Source organism: Cuculus canorus, chromosome 3, assembly GCF_017976375.1.
Source record: "Cuculus canorus isolate bCucCan1 chromosome 3, bCucCan1.pri, whole genome shotgun sequence".
In the NCBI taxonomy this organism is placed as follows: domain Eukaryota; kingdom Metazoa; phylum Chordata; class Aves; order Cuculiformes; family Cuculidae; genus Cuculus; species Cuculus canorus.
The window spans coordinates 71,726,234-71,741,588 of NC_071403.1; the positions used below are offsets into that span (position 1 = coordinate 71,726,234).

The 15,355-nt window shown below is 41.2% G+C and overlaps 1 protein-coding gene across 4 annotated transcripts in view; it reads right to left on the minus strand.

The window, feature by feature from the left end:
• Positions 1-15,355, minus strand: part of FSHR (follicle stimulating hormone receptor) — a 93,850-nt gene that overhangs the window by 19,064 nt on the left and 59,431 nt on the right. For 2 of the 4 annotated variants that reach the window (XM_054064137.1, XM_054064134.1), the window contains exons 3-5: positions 12,109-12,183; positions 11,641-11,715; positions 2,542-2,613 (exon numbers count right to left, since the gene is read on the minus strand). In XM_054064137.1, coding sequence (XP_053920112.1) covers positions 2,542-2,613; positions 11,641-11,715; positions 12,109-12,183 — 222 coding nt within the window. The remainder of the gene's footprint in view (positions 1-2,541; positions 2,614-11,640; positions 11,716-12,108; positions 12,184-15,355) is intronic. The other 2 variants (XM_054064136.1, XM_054064135.1) reach the window with 1 other exon arrangement.

Genomic DNA, 15,355 nt, shown 5'->3' on the forward strand with positions numbered 1-15,355 from the left:
GGGCTGTGAGGTCACCCCTTCTCACAGCCAGAAGAAGGGAAAACGATTAGCCTTTTTGCCCTGATTCAGCAGGGTACATTCTATGGCCTCAAGTTGTGCCAGGGGAAGTTTAAATTGGATTTTAGGAAAAATTTCTTTACTGAAAGAATGGTGAAGAACTGGAACAGGCTGTCCAGGGCAGTGGTGGAATCTCCATCTCTGGAGGTGTTCAAAAAATGTGTGGATGTGGCTTTTCAGGACACTGTTTAGTAGGCACATTGGCATAGTGTTGATGGTTGGACTTGATGACCTTAGTGGTTATTTTCCAACCTTAATCATTCTATGATTCTATACTAGCCTATGAATAATTCTCTTGCCAATGTCAATGGGGTTGCTTATAAGTTTCGTATGTGCCTAAGAACTTAAGAAGCAGGAATCCTGTCAAAGCAGTTTGTTGAAATGACAAGTAGACATTTCAGGTTTTCAGCAAGTTTGACTGATAAGAAAAAATGAACGGCAGATATATGTTCTGCTCCTTGCTCAAAATAGACCTCCAAGAAGTTAAACAGTATTGCTCACAATTTAGACTGGGGAGGTAGCTGTTTTCATGCTGTTTCTGTTGGAACGCATAGAACAAAATGATATCTCTGCAAAGGCTGAAAACATAGAATGTCCTGAGTTGGAAGGAACCCACAAGGATCATTGAGTCCAGCTTCTGCCCCTGCACTGGACAACCCCAACATTCACACCGTGTGCCTAAGGACATAGTCCAAATGCTTCTGCAATACTGTCAGGCTTGGCACCATGACTGCTTCCCTGGGAAGCCTGTTCCAGTGCTCAACCACCGTCTGGGTGAAGAAACTTTTCCTAATACCCAACCTAATTCTCCCCTGGCACATCTTCTGCTGTTCCCTTGTCTCCTATTGTTGGTTGCCAGAGTGAAGAGATACCCCCTCCTCCTCCTTGTGAGGAAGCTGTAGACTCCAATGGGGTCTCTCCTCAGTCTCCTCTTCTCCAGCCTGAACAGACCAAGGGACGTTAGCTGCTCCTCATATGGCTTTTCCTCTAAATCCTTCATTAACTTTGTGGCCATTAAATCAAACTATTATTCCAAAATAATCTTGTGTTGACTATGAGCACAACTCTGCTTTAAGTGACACTTAAACAGAAACCTCATCCCCCAAACTGTGGTCAGCAGAGGTGGGAACAGGGAGGGACTGTGGAATCTGTGCAAGTGAAGTGTATTCCTCTGCCAAGGACACGTACGAGACCCTTATAAATGAAAATGATCCATCAAAACCTATCTTTGGGACTTAAATATTGGCCCAAAAGAAGCTAACTGGGATTTTCTAATTGACCTTAGTGGGGACAGGGTTTGAACCAAGGTCTAGTTTGGGGCTCAAGAAGTATCAAAGCCCTGCTTATTCTTAAGGGAAAGTGAGGATTTTTACTTGGAAATATAAATGCCTCAGCAGGACATGATAATTCACATCTATTTATATAAAATGATAATAAACATCAAGGTATACAAGAGGAAGGCTCTGTAGCTCCTTATTGCATTAGCTCCAAGTTGCATTTGCTTGATGGGTCTAGGGAACCCTGAAGTTCTCAGAATTAAGTATGTCACATATTTTACAGAAATATATTTCTTATCTTATATGTGTATGGACTATATTCAGGCATTCCCCTCTACATTTTCTAGTCATTCTTATTGATATTAATGGTCATTACTAGGACAATCACAGGATTAATATTTCTGCAGCTTGAAATCTTCTCATCAAAGATTTAAACATGCAGAACTTTGCCTGTGTATTAACAATATCTCCTGTCCGAAGGAAGAGAAAAAATAGTGGCTTATTTCCTGGGTTTTCTGCTTTAATTACACAAAGAACTGATTGAAAAATTCATGTCAAGCTCTTCTTCAGTGAATAAATATAGCTTGTTCTGATACACATTTTTTTACAGAAAAAACAGGTCTTACAGGAAAAAAAAAAGCCTGCTTTCACACAAAATCTTACAGAATTTTTTGTCTTTTCCCTGTTGGCACTGGAATTTTCAATAGAAAAAAAATATTTCATGCCCTGGACAGTTTCACTGCCAGTGAAAAAAAAGAGCATAGTAGAGGTATTTTGTCCTCTGTGATGTGGCCACCTCTCCATGGAAAATAGCTCCAAGATCAGTAACTCTTTCCATTCAGGCCAGAGAACTGTCACCAGGTGGCAACAAATCCCCACTGCCACTGGTCTGGTTTGGATTCCAGCTGTTCCAAGAGTAAAAGGCTGTCATGCATCCCCTGAGCCATCCAGGCAGACACTCATAGCATAGTGAAAGGAAAAGCAGTCTGTAAAGTGCAAGTTATAAAGCTTTGTAGAAGGGAGACCTAGAGAGAACTGAGACCTTTCAGGGCACATTATCATCAATGCCTACAAAATTACAACCCAAAATGCTACCACGAAGCTGGTAAGCGAACACAAGGGGAATCATATCTTGAAAGGTTTTGTTGGAGCAGGACAATGTTCAAAAGGGTCTTTTAAAAAGTGAAAAGCAGACATTAAAACTTACAGTAAAACTTTATGGAAGGAGTGCACCTTGTGGACAGCAGGTAGGAATCGAAGGCCAGTGTTTGATATTAACCTATGGGGAGAGAACAAATGAAGATTGTTTGCTCTGCCCCAGGAATGAAACAATAATTAACAAAGAAGAAAGAACGTTGGACTTAGAATGGTGGACGTGAGTTTGCCCATAGGAAACTTGACATTGTAATGTAAAGAGGTTTCACTCCAAAGTTCAAGCTGAATTCTGCCCCACTGAAGGCAATGGACAAAACCTAATTTGGGTAATTACACTGATGACTTCAGGGAACTATTGGTATTAATTTTCCAACCATATTCTAAGGAATTAACTGCAGTGACACAGGAGAATTATTTTCATAGTAGTTCTTTTAAGACAAAAATATCAACTCACCACAATTCTAACCTTCCACTCGAACAGAGGATACAGTACTTCTACTAGAAATAACATTATTTCATGAAAATAAGAGAGAATTAGGATGCTTTATCCCCCAGCACCTTCAATAGCAAGGAACTGAATGCATGGGAGCGCTTCAGCAGTTTGTGCGACTCAAAATCCGCCTGAGCCTCCATGTTTACCTACCTCCACCCTGCCACCAAGCTGAGCATCACTGGCCTCTGCGTTGCAGTTCCTGTCCATGAAACACCATCCCAGAAATGCTGACTCTGAAGGACAACCTTGTGCCCACAGCCAGTGAGTAGACATGGTCCCAGGTATCCACAGAGCAGTACCATGTCTAATTGAAGCAAATTTTATTGTCCAGAGCTGTAGCAAGGGCAGGACAAATGTGATATTGCCATGCAGCGGGAGATGGCTGGTAGCTGCTGATGGCTGGAAGTAAGGCTGAGTGCAGAAGAGAGGAGGAGCTGGACTGGGCTTAGCTCCAACCCTTTGGGAGTTTTTACCAGCCACAATATTGTCTCAATCAAAGAGAAAATCTGGGTTCTTGAAAGTTTAGTTATATCTTTGTATTTGTAACACGTGAGATGGTAGAGAACGTAACTTTTCACTCACAACAGTGGTTCCTCAAGGAATGTGTGAGTAGTATATGTAAGGTATTTTTTATCCTGGCATTTAAACAGAATGATATGCTTTCATTACTGGATATTAGTAGTTGAATGATGGTGAAAAGGACTGGTTGAGTCTGGCAAAAGGTAACAGCATTCATTTGATATTCATTGTGAACTAAGATTATTTCAGGAGAGTTGCAACCTTTCAGGTTTCACAATCTGAGCTGAAACTGAACACCTCCATGCAACAACCAAATCCTATATTTGAGCACTCAAGAGTGACACATAGGTCCATAAAACAGTCATTCACTTGGATAAGTACTGCACTGAGCCCCCTAAAGTGGTATATGGATATCCTTAGGTGTTGAAAACTCAACATGTTATCTGTCTTGTCTTATAACAAAAGCAATGCATTATACACATGAAAAAAAATAAAGAAACATAGTGAATATTCAAGAAGCCAATTTGGGACAGTTTTCCTGAACTGTCCTGACTGTTTTGCCTCAGCAGTCAGAGAGGTCTGACATTGCATTAGCTTAAAAATCAAAGCTGTCACCTGTGACCAAGAAAGCTGTACAAAAATATCTTTGAAACACTATTACATAGAGTTAAAGAGAAAGTGTGATTAATGAAGTGGGTGGATTTCACAAGACCCTTAGTATTTAAACTACTTCTCCACTTGTATCAAACTTTACAAAAGGAGTTAGTGGGAAAAAATAGAAGCAATAGAAGAACTACTACCTGTAACTTTCCCCTTACAGTAAAGAACACTCTAAATTATTGGAGATGTACAGGGTTTTAGTTGAAAGCTGCCTTTAATTTTAAATGAGCCGTATGCTAAAAAGTCATACAATTCTTTTTTACAAGCCCCTTGTTCCTTTAGTAGGTAAATGAAGAAACAAACTTCTGTCAAGTATTGCGTGGCTGTTGCAGGACAGAAGAAAAGACGTAAGGAGCTTTCCATCTTACGGGACTGTCCTGAGAGAATCTCAGTCCTTGCTTTGCATTAAGGAAAGGTGGTGGTGCTCTGCCATGTGCTATTCAAACACTGCTCCCAACAGCAACTTATTGAAACACCACACTGGTTAGCAGGGCTTTCACCATACACGGGTGAAATAATGTGTTCAAAGCCCTAGGTGATGCCATAGTCCAAATCTTCCCAGTCATCCTGAAGTGTTGAGGGCTCAATTTGTACTGGTGTCAACCGAGCAGCACGGCATGAAGAGGCAAACATCATTGAGAAATCATTACCTATTGAAGTGAATCTACAGGTGGCACAAAGCACTGATTGCTCTGAGGCACAGAATGGTGATTAGGAGCAGCAGAGGATGTGCCTTTAATTAATTTCAAAAAAAAAAGAACTAAAAAAATATTTAGCTAGACTGCAGCCTAGATCTTTCCTCTCTTCCTATTCAACCAGCAAATCTCCAGAGGCCGTTAAGTGGATAATCTTGTAGGATGTAGATAATCCAATTTACCGAATATCTTTCCTGCAGGAGAGTTTTGTCAATATATTTACCATATAACATATACATCCCTAGTAGCCTCACTTTAAACAAGTGTCCTCTTTAATCTGTGTTACTACCCAGTCCCTTCTTGCAGTGCATAAACCCCTCTGTCTTTCAGAGGGCTGATGGCTGCTTTCCAAAGCATTAATTGTCTTGCAGAAAAGGCTTAAGGAGTCAGCACTTAAGGAAAACAGCCCATGCCCAGCAGAGAAGAAAAAATCCTTTCCAGAAACTAATTCCTGGAAGATTCTGGCTGCTTATCTACAGATAGAGCAACAGACTGCTCTTTTTCACACCATATTGTCAGGACCTACTCTGACAAAACTGAGAACACACTTTACCATGTCACCTTATTAGAATCACAGAATTGTTTGGGTTGGAAGGGACTTCACATCCATTCAGTTCCAACACCCCAGCCATGGGCAGAGACACTTTCCACTGGATCACGTTGCACAAAGCCTCATCCCACCTGGCCTTGAACACCTCCAGGGACAGGGCATCCACCACTTCTCTGGGCAACCTGTGCCAGTGCCTCACCACCCTCACAGTAAAAAATTCCTTCCTAATATCTCATCTAAATCTCCCCTCTTTCAGCTTAAAACCATTCCCCCTTGTCCTGCCCCTGCACTCACTGGGAAACAGACCCTCCCCAGCTTTTCTGTAGCCTCTTTCAGTACTGGAAGGCCTCCCTGGAGCCTTCTCCAGGATGAACAAGCCCAGTTCTTTCAGCCTGTCTTTGTACGGGAGGTGTTCCAGCCCTCTGAGAATCTTCATGGCCCTTGTTTTCACCAGCCTGGCAAGCCTATATAATGTTGTCGGTATTTGCTAAATTGAAACCCAAGGTAGGCAGAGATAAATTAATTTTTTTGTGGTTACTTTATACTGGATGTAAGTCTGTCTCTGGCAAGAGATTTCTCTGACTCGTGTGTCCCAGGGTGACAGGTTTAGCTGAGCCCCTAATACACAATGCCCATTTCTAGGGCAAAATATTTAACAGTCAGGCTGCTGTACAAAAGGAAGGAATGGAGCATCAATTCTTTTTACTGAAGAGCCAACTCCCTGTAAAAGGTCAACGATTCTGTAGACTTTGGTGCATCTGCAGCAAATAAGGGTTTGGGTTTAGAATCCTAGAATCCTAGAATGTGTGGCTAGCCTGTGCCTTTGTCTTACCACCCTAATAAGAAAATATTTCTTCCTAATGTCTAAACTAAATCTACAGCAAACTGTAACCATTATTACCTCTTCACAAGGAACTGACTGCAATGTATCTTTTCCACGTGCAACAGCCGGAGCCAGTGACAGTAGGGAGTGAGGGGAAAAACAAGAAGGAGCGCCTCCCCAGTTTTCTGTAGCCCCTTTCAGTACTGGAAGGCCTCTTATAATGTCTCTGTGAAGCCTTTTCTTCTCCAGGCTGAACAATCCCAGCTCTCTCAGCCTTCCTGTATGGAAGGTGCTACAACCCTCAGAGCAACTTCATAGGATGCATGCCAGGTACACGTGTGTCAGGTCCTCTATAAAAGAAGTACAGGCAGATAAAAGCAGCTGCAAGACTTTGGAGTTGGGCTCTGCTGTCCACAATTCAAACTATTTTGCAGATTAAAAGCATAGTTTTGTGACCTAAATTTCCCCTCCCCTCCAACAATCCATCTGTATGCCCTCAAAATTGATACAAAAGGAGTGTTACACTTAAACCTTTCTATTTTAAGCCGAGATTGCTTAGAACAGGACACCAATGCATCCGCTGTAAAAAAGAACCAGAGGACACAGTTTACACATGAGAACTAATTTTGGAAGGCAAATAGGTCTGAAAAGCCATCACTACATTATTAAACAGACAATGCCACAGCTCTCCCTAATGAGAGCCAGATAAATAATCTTGTACTCATGAAAAGGTCAAAAAGTTCCCATTTTGAAGCAGTCTGTCTATTTGGCATATAGCCAAGAAGACCAATTAAAAATTCTCTTCACCACCTCTGAAAGAATGGTGAAAAAGTTCAGGTTGCGTTTTTCTAGAAGCTTTATCGCATTTCAGCATTGCAATATTTTAGCATTTTTTTCTCCTTAGTGTTTTTTCTGTACCAGTAAATACAATGCAGGAGACCAAAGGTATGCGGGAAATGTGTTTGTACTCAAGTTGACAGAGATAAAAGCATATTCATGTTCAACAACTAGCGACTGTGATGAGCTCATGGAGCTGATGAGAGTACCGACAAGGCTAACCAGACCTTCTTGCCTGCCCATAAATAAGACCTAGTGGCAATAAAACTATTTTTGAAGCAGCATGGAGAAAGCCCTGCAAGCAATGTGTTGCAGAGGTCATTAAACCAATGGGCTATGGTGCCTGGCCTCAATATCAGGCATTAACACTAATGAGTTTTTCTCAGATATTGCTTTTTTTTAAAAAATTACTACTAAATGTGTATTTTTCTGTGAGATTTCCTGAACTGTGTTCTAACAGTTCTGTCATGGCCACTGCCGTGAGGAATCAGATCATGCTTCTGGTACTCTGCCAGACTGTCACCGTGGCTAGAAATGCCTGAAGAACCACAACAAGCCCAGCACTGGGCAGGTACCAGAGTGTCCCTGCTTTGATTCCCTGGTTGTAGCTGGGTCTCTGTTGTGGACCCCAGCTGGGGAGTTACACCACATGAGTAACAGGAGTATATCCCAGTGGGAGCAGCATCGTTTGCTTTTCCACTTGCACACAGCCCATGTATAGAATCTTAGAATAGTAATGTGGTTAGGGTTGGAAGCAATCTTAAAGATCATCCAGCTCCAACCCCCCTGCAACGGGAAGGAACACCTTCCACTGGATTAGGTTGCTCAAAGCCTCATCCAAGCTAGCCTTGAAACTGCTCGGACAGAACCTCCTAATCTGACAAGGTATTTATGAAATCACTTGCAATTCCTTCCTGACTTCGAGCAGTTAATGAATAATTAGGCTTTGATGTACAAAGGTTTGTTACTTTCCCTTCGCGGCCTTAAAACTTTTATCATTTCTCAAATAGCTGTTGATTGACAGTGTTTCTATCCACACAGATGCTTAACCCTTTTTTGAATGATTTTAAACTCTAGTTCTACATATTTGCAACCTTTCATTTCTGTATTGTGTAAAAAAGTAACCCAAACCAAAAAACCCCACCAAATAGTGGACACAAACCCCATCAATCTATTAAGTTCCTTCAGCATCTTGCCTTATATTTTCACTAACTGACACTTGTGTAACAGGAAGGTGAATACCAGGACTGAGTTACCTTTACCAGGTGCCATTGTGGAACCTTTCAAGATTTCTACTTTCTCATTTTCCTATTATTTCAAAAAGTAAAACTCTCTGCCTTTTCAAGGGGAGGCGTTCTAAAAGAGCGAGCACCAGTGAGTGACAAAAATGGATGGAGAAAAGGGCAGCCTTTCCTACAGAAACATGCCAAGAGTGAGCACAAATGTGTGACTGCACACAGAGTGACTTGAACATGACATAACTCAGCATCACACCCAGCTTACTGCTACACTGAAGGCGCGTCCACAGACTGTGGATCCAGCTCCTCATCCTTGTAGTGTGAAATGCCACCTAAAATGAAGGTACAGAGAGGATGTAGCTTAAATCCATTCGTGGAGTAAACATCAAAGGTGGATGTCTTCATTTAAAATAAGCGAAAAGCTTTGGCACAAGAGTTAAGTTAAGTGGCTGTGAATAAAATCAAAGGAAATTTCCTAGTCACCAAATCACTGAGCTTCTGGAAAAGCCTCCGCTGGGAAAAGAGGGAAAGCAGGAAACAACAGAGAGGATCAAGAATGGCAATAAAGTATTTAATTAATGAGTTAGGGTAGTTAGTAAGAAATGGAATACAGTAGTCTGAAGACATCCTTCCAGCCCTCTACACCCACAAGAGACAAAACCTTAAAAAATACCAAAAATATATTAGTTATGTTAGCTATCAAGTAAAACTAAAGAGGAGTGGGGAATAGTTAGTTAGGCAAGCAATCCTCTATACTTGTAATCTGTTGCTTCCATAGGTTGTAGTACTGCTGCTGCAGCTGAATTTTTACACAGATAGGATCTCTGAATGTTTGAGTCAACCTGTATGGGAGTGTGGGATAGCAGATATTCAAAAGAAAGAGCAGCCACTACCATGAAGAGAAAAACTGCTACTACATCAGACACTTAAAGTGGGGATCTACCTTCTTCTCATGACCTATAATTTCTGTGTTGAACATTGAAAAAAATCACCAAAATTAGTGTGTCCATTAATGAGTTCACATTTCTTCTTAAGTTTTGTGTGAGATAAATGTGCTGTCATTCTTTCTAACCATCTGTACACCTGACAATTGTACTAGGCATAGCAGCTTGTTCTGCAGAGTTTATATGCGATAAACAAATGCTGCATTTTTGTTCTTGGCAGCCAGAATTACACAGAGACAACAGTCACCACTGAGTGACTCAGGCTTCAAACAAAAGGAAAAAGGCATATGATTTCTTCTCATGACAATGCAAACGTGAAACTTTATTTCCCTGCTGTCAAGAGAAAAATCTGTGTTTCTGTTACACATATACAAAAGTTAAAATATGCTAAAGTGCTCAATGAATTGGATAAAGCAGATATTGGTCAGAATACTGGGGGGAGCAGCAATCCTATTGCAACGCTAAGCACCTATTTCAATTTAATAAGGATTTAAACTACGATGGTTTGCGTAGCGCTAAATACAGCTTTTCTCTTAAAATCCAAATCTTAAATCTCAAATCTTAAAGCTCAAATTAAAAGCAATGCCTCTTGGCATTTTTGAGACCAGAACCTGTTAATACCAAGAATTTTCAGAGCCTTTAAACACTCATTTGCTTACAGGGAGCTATGCTTATTAGACCCATTTTCATCCCATCTCTAAGAAATATCAGGCTGAGAGAGTTAGGCTTGTTCAGCCTGGAGAAGATAAGGCTGTGGGCACATTTTAGAGCAGCCTTCCAATACTGAAAGGCACTGACAGGAAAGCTCAGGAGAGGCTCTTGATCAAGGAGCGCATAGACAGGACTAGGGGGAATGGTTTTAAGCTGAAAGAGGTGAGATTTAGCTGAGATATTAGGAAGAAATATTTTCCTGTGAGGGTGGTGTCGCACTGACACAGATTGTCCAGAGAAGTGGTGGAAGCCACCTCCTTGGAGGTATTCAAGGCCAGGCTAGATGGGGCTTTGTGCAACCTGATCCAGTGGAAGGTGTCCCTGCCTGTGGCAGGGGGATTGGAACTGGATGGGCTTCAAGGTCCCTTCCAATCCAAACCATTGTATGATTCTATGATACTATCTGAGCACTTACTCTTGTGTACTGAAATATATAAGTCATGATCTGTCTTCTTGGATGAGTGAGGAAAGCAAGGCTTCTTGTAGGAGGAAGGCTTCTTGTATAAGTCAGGAAAACAAGACTGAGTATGTGTGCTCAGGTGGATGGACATACAGAAGTTCAGTTAATGTCCTGCTGGGTATCGATGCCTCTGTTTAGTAATGATCACCATGGGGGCCTAATTAAGCTACGACTGTTAAAAATAGTTACTGTTAAACAGAGTTCATTGGACTTCACTGGGGATTTAACGCAGAAGAGAGATTATTAGTCATGTAAAGATTACGTGCTAAAAGCTGTGAAGTTACCTTTCTGTAACAGTTTATTTTAAGAATGCATTCAATTATCACTCAATTTCCATGGCAAACTCATGGGACCAGATGTGGCAACCACAGTTGTACAAATGGCACTCTTGATGAGGCTGGCTGATGGAGTGAAGTTATACCATAGTTCAATACAATTGTATTTTAGGGTTTTAATCATCTCACATCAAGCATTAACGAAAACCACTGCGATAGCACCGCCTTTGCTGAGGAAAAGTGAATTTGAATGCTTAAACGATGTGTATGAAGTATAACAGAAGGCAGAGCCAAAGCAAAGACAGATGGGAGAGATTTGGTCCCAAAGCTCTTGACAGGAATTTCAACCTAAACTTTCTTTTATAGACAAAAAAAAGACCCAGCTCCTTTTCTCATGACTCAGTTTCAACCTGTTACTTAGAAAGGCACAAGTGTGTGGGACTACCCTATGGAGGGTATCACCTTCAGCTTTTCTGAGGGCTGTGTGCAGGCCTGGATGTGAAAATGTGTATTGACAATGTGTAACTAGTAGTGGGGAGAGAATCACAGAATCATAGAAGCACTGAGGTTGGAAAAGACATTTAAGATCATCAAGTCCAACTTTCATCACAATACCACCATGCCTACTAGCACATGTCCTGAAGTGCCACATCAACATGTTTTTTGAACCCCTCCAGGAATGGAAACTCCACCACTTCCCTGGACAGCCTCTTCCAGAGCTGCACCACTCTTTCAGTAAAGAAATTTTTTCCAATACCCAATCTAAACCTCCTCTGGTGCAATGTGAGTCCATTTCCTCTCGTCCTATCACTCCCAAGTAACAAGTGATAGGAGGAGAGGGCATTACTCTGTCTCATCACCAAAAGTTCTTAGCGCAGGTTAAACAGACACACACTGTTCATGACACAAAATGACTACAGTATTTGCAAAAAGCAAAAGATCTTACAAATATCTGAGGCTTGGAAGGTGTTGGAAGGCATCTTTGTCAATGTATACTAGGTTGTTGGCCTTCTCAATTCTTCTGCAAAGAGAAAATGAAACATCAGAGGAAATACATCAATATATTAATCTTAAAATTATTTGTGCTAGCCCCATGATGCAGTGGTACCATATGTTGGGATTTTCTTTTTGACAGCAGATCTGCATGATTTCAGAGAGCAGGCTACCAAAGACTGGTAGACCCCAGCACCATTTCATATCTGCAGTGGGTTTGAGGGTAAGTTTTGGGTTGACCAGGGAAAGAAAGAGAGACAGTTAGATAAGAAGATGGAAAAGACAAAGGGAGATTTCAGATGTTCCTGTATCATTATGACTTCTTCAGAGGTTACCTGAACCAAGCTGCAAAAACTTTGAAATTTGCCTAAAACAAATCATTATCATTATCCCCTTTGAATTTAGATTGTTCAGTACTTACATTTCATGCAGTTTGGGAAGACTGGAAAATACATTTGCTTCTATGACTTCCAAGGCATCATTCTGTGAGATCTCTCTGTAAAATAATTTAAAAATCAAGACACTGTAAGACACAGTGAAACAGAGAATGGGCAAATGAGAAATTCAGAAGGAACTTCTTCCTAGATTAATGACGAGTTTTAAAACCAAGGTGGATATTGACGAGAAAACCTGATGAGCTACCACCAAGGCAAACATCAGCATTCAGGGACAGGCATCTTCTGAGGCTAAAGTCTGTATCTATAATGGCAGCCCTGCACCTCCTGCTATCACCATTCCATTAGAAGTCAGAGCCTATACATCATGGGCTACTGTATCTCTGACATCACTAGTTACTGATAGAGACCTCATGAAATCTTGTAACTTGGTGAAGGACAGAAGGGATGAAAGTTTACTGGAATAAAGAAAATTAAAACATTCCCAAGAAACATGGCACAATTTCAGCAGTAGGACAGGCTGCTCTCTTAACCCAATGTAAACTACAGAGATTAAGAATATGACACCAGCAAATGCATCCTTATTGACAGAAGCTGGAGACTGCAGATGCAAAGTCTTTGCTTCCTTAGAGAAACCATTTTTTGATTTCATCTGCATATTGTTAAAAGCCCACTTACAGCCACAGAACTGCAAAGCAGAAATTGTTGGTTTTCTATTGGCAAGAGAAAGCATCTCCTGCTGGTCCAGAGCATGTATTTCTTTCCTTCATTAATCTGTGGGATGACAAAGATATGGCTCAGGCTCTGGTGTAATTTAGAGCTCAGGACTTCTCCTGGTGAATCAAGCAGGAATTATTGCAGTGGAACCTGTCCTAGTTGCATGTCTATGCCGGTAGTGATCAGGAAAGTCAAGGTAAAGACAGCTATGCCAAAAGATTCCCCACTACCAGTTTTGGAAATGGTACAAAAGTGCTATTTCCCGGTGTGAGGTTAGGTGTAGAATGGAAAACTTATAATACAGATATAATTTGGTGATAGTGTGATAGTCTATTGGATTTTTAATAGCAAGGTAACAGTGGTATCTTCGGAAAGAGACCCTGGGTAAATAGTCAGATTGTAAACTGGCTGGCACATGTTCCGGGATAGAGATAGATCATGGAATGTTTTAGGTTGGAAGGGACCTCAAAGCCCATCCAGTTACACTGCCATAGCCAGAGACACCTTCCACTGGGTATGTCCTGTTCTTTGAAATTATGATGGTTGCAAATAGACTCAAACAGGCCTGAAATAAAACATTGGATTGTAACAACAGGTGCACGGTCAAAAAAATAAGTGTAAAATATATTACAAGTAATATAAAAAGTATTTCCCTGTCTTCTGACCAACAACTGAACCATACCTGACAAATTACCTGCCCATATATGACAAAATAAGCCTTGCAAAAGAAGTTGTTTATCTGACCTCAGTGCCACAGTTGTTTAATGTATTTTAGTTTAATAAGAAGCTCTATCGCCTGTTTCCTCAAGTTGTTTTTTTTTATGGAAGAAGTCCATCTGTCCTTTGCTCTGGGAACTCTAAACTGACTGGAGACCAAGAAAATAAAAGTATATGAGGACTGACAACAGGAACATGGTAGGGTGCAAGGAGAACAGGGTTTGTTTAGCAATGCTGAACCACCAGCTCTTGTTCTTCTGTTATTTAGGTTTCAGCAGCAGCAAAACGCTTCAACTGAGACTGGGATTCCCTCACACCATGCAAAGTATGTGGCCATTGCAAGGAATGCTGTGTTGGGAAGCTGTGTTTCAAAGACTCTGTATTATCTTCCTGTTTTCCTTAAAAATAATGCATTATAAAATATATGGTAGAAGCAATCACCCCCTATGCTGTATTTTTATGACAGTGCAATCATAGAATCATCATAGATTGGTTTGGGTTGGAAGGGATCATAAAGCCCATCCAGTTCCACCTCTGTGGGCAAGGACACCTTCCACCAGATCAGGTGGCTCAAAGCCTCATCCAGCCTGGCCTTGAACACCTCCAGGGATGGGGCATCCACGACTTCTCTGGGCAACGTGGGCCAGTGTATCACCGCTCTTACAGGAAATAATTTCCTCTCATCTCAATCTCCACTCTTTCAGCTTAAAACCTGTTCCCCCTCATCCCTGCACTCCCTGATCAAGAGCTCCTCACCTGGCCCCTTTCAGAACTGGAAGCTGCCCTAAGGTCTCCCCAGACCCTTCTCTTCTCTAGGCTGAACAAGCCCAGCACTCTCAGCCTGTCCTTGTATGAGAGATTCCCCAGCCCTTGGATTATCTTTTTGGCTTCCTCTGGACTTGCTCTAAAAGATCAGTGTCCTTCCTGTGCTGAGGACTCCAGAACATAATGCTGCAACTACAGTCTGGAATATTTAAGGACACGGGAGGTGTCTCAGAGTTTTGAGATTCAATTTGGTTTTGCTTGTGTTCTTTCTGGGCAGCCAGCAGGTTTTCTGCCATTCCCCACAATCTAAAAAATCACTTGTCTAGAGAAATAAATTCACAGATAAAGTAGAACATTTAATACCCACAGATCCATTTAACGAGAGAGGTTACATGCCACCAAAAAGCTTAGGGAAAAATGTTGCAGATTTGTTGGCCTTCTACAGGAAAAAAAGGTTTATTAAGAAATCACAATGCAGTAGTGACCTCGTTGACAGATAGAGCTGTGAGGGTAATAATTTTTTATGATCCAATCTGCTATCTAACTTTGGAGCAACTTGGATGGCACATGTCTTTTAATGGAATGCCTAAACCTAAATATTGCTGCATCAGAAGTGTGTTTTGGCTTCCAAAGGGTTGGCTGGGTTATGGCCTTTGTTCGGGTTCAAGAAATGGAAGATACAGATCTGATTACATAGACCACAAGTGGGTCATGACACTTCAGAAGGCTTAGAGAATGCATGGTTAAGGAAGGAATGAAAGAGATGTAAGAAGATAGGAATCTCTGAACTGTTTTTAAAAGATTAAATTTTTGAAAGAATTAAATAATCCCTTATAAGGGAGATGTTTCAGATATTTGGGGAATGACTTGGCTTTCATTCTGATATTCCCATTCACTGGTACAAAGGTGAGAATAGGGTTTTTTAACAAATAATTCAAATATTTGAATTAAAAATTATTTTTGTTGTCTCCAAGCTCAGGCAGACAACTACTGCAGCTGTTGTGGTTATGAGCCTTGCAAAGCCAGGCTGGATGAGGCTTTGAGTAACCTGAACCAGTGGAAAGTGCACCTGCC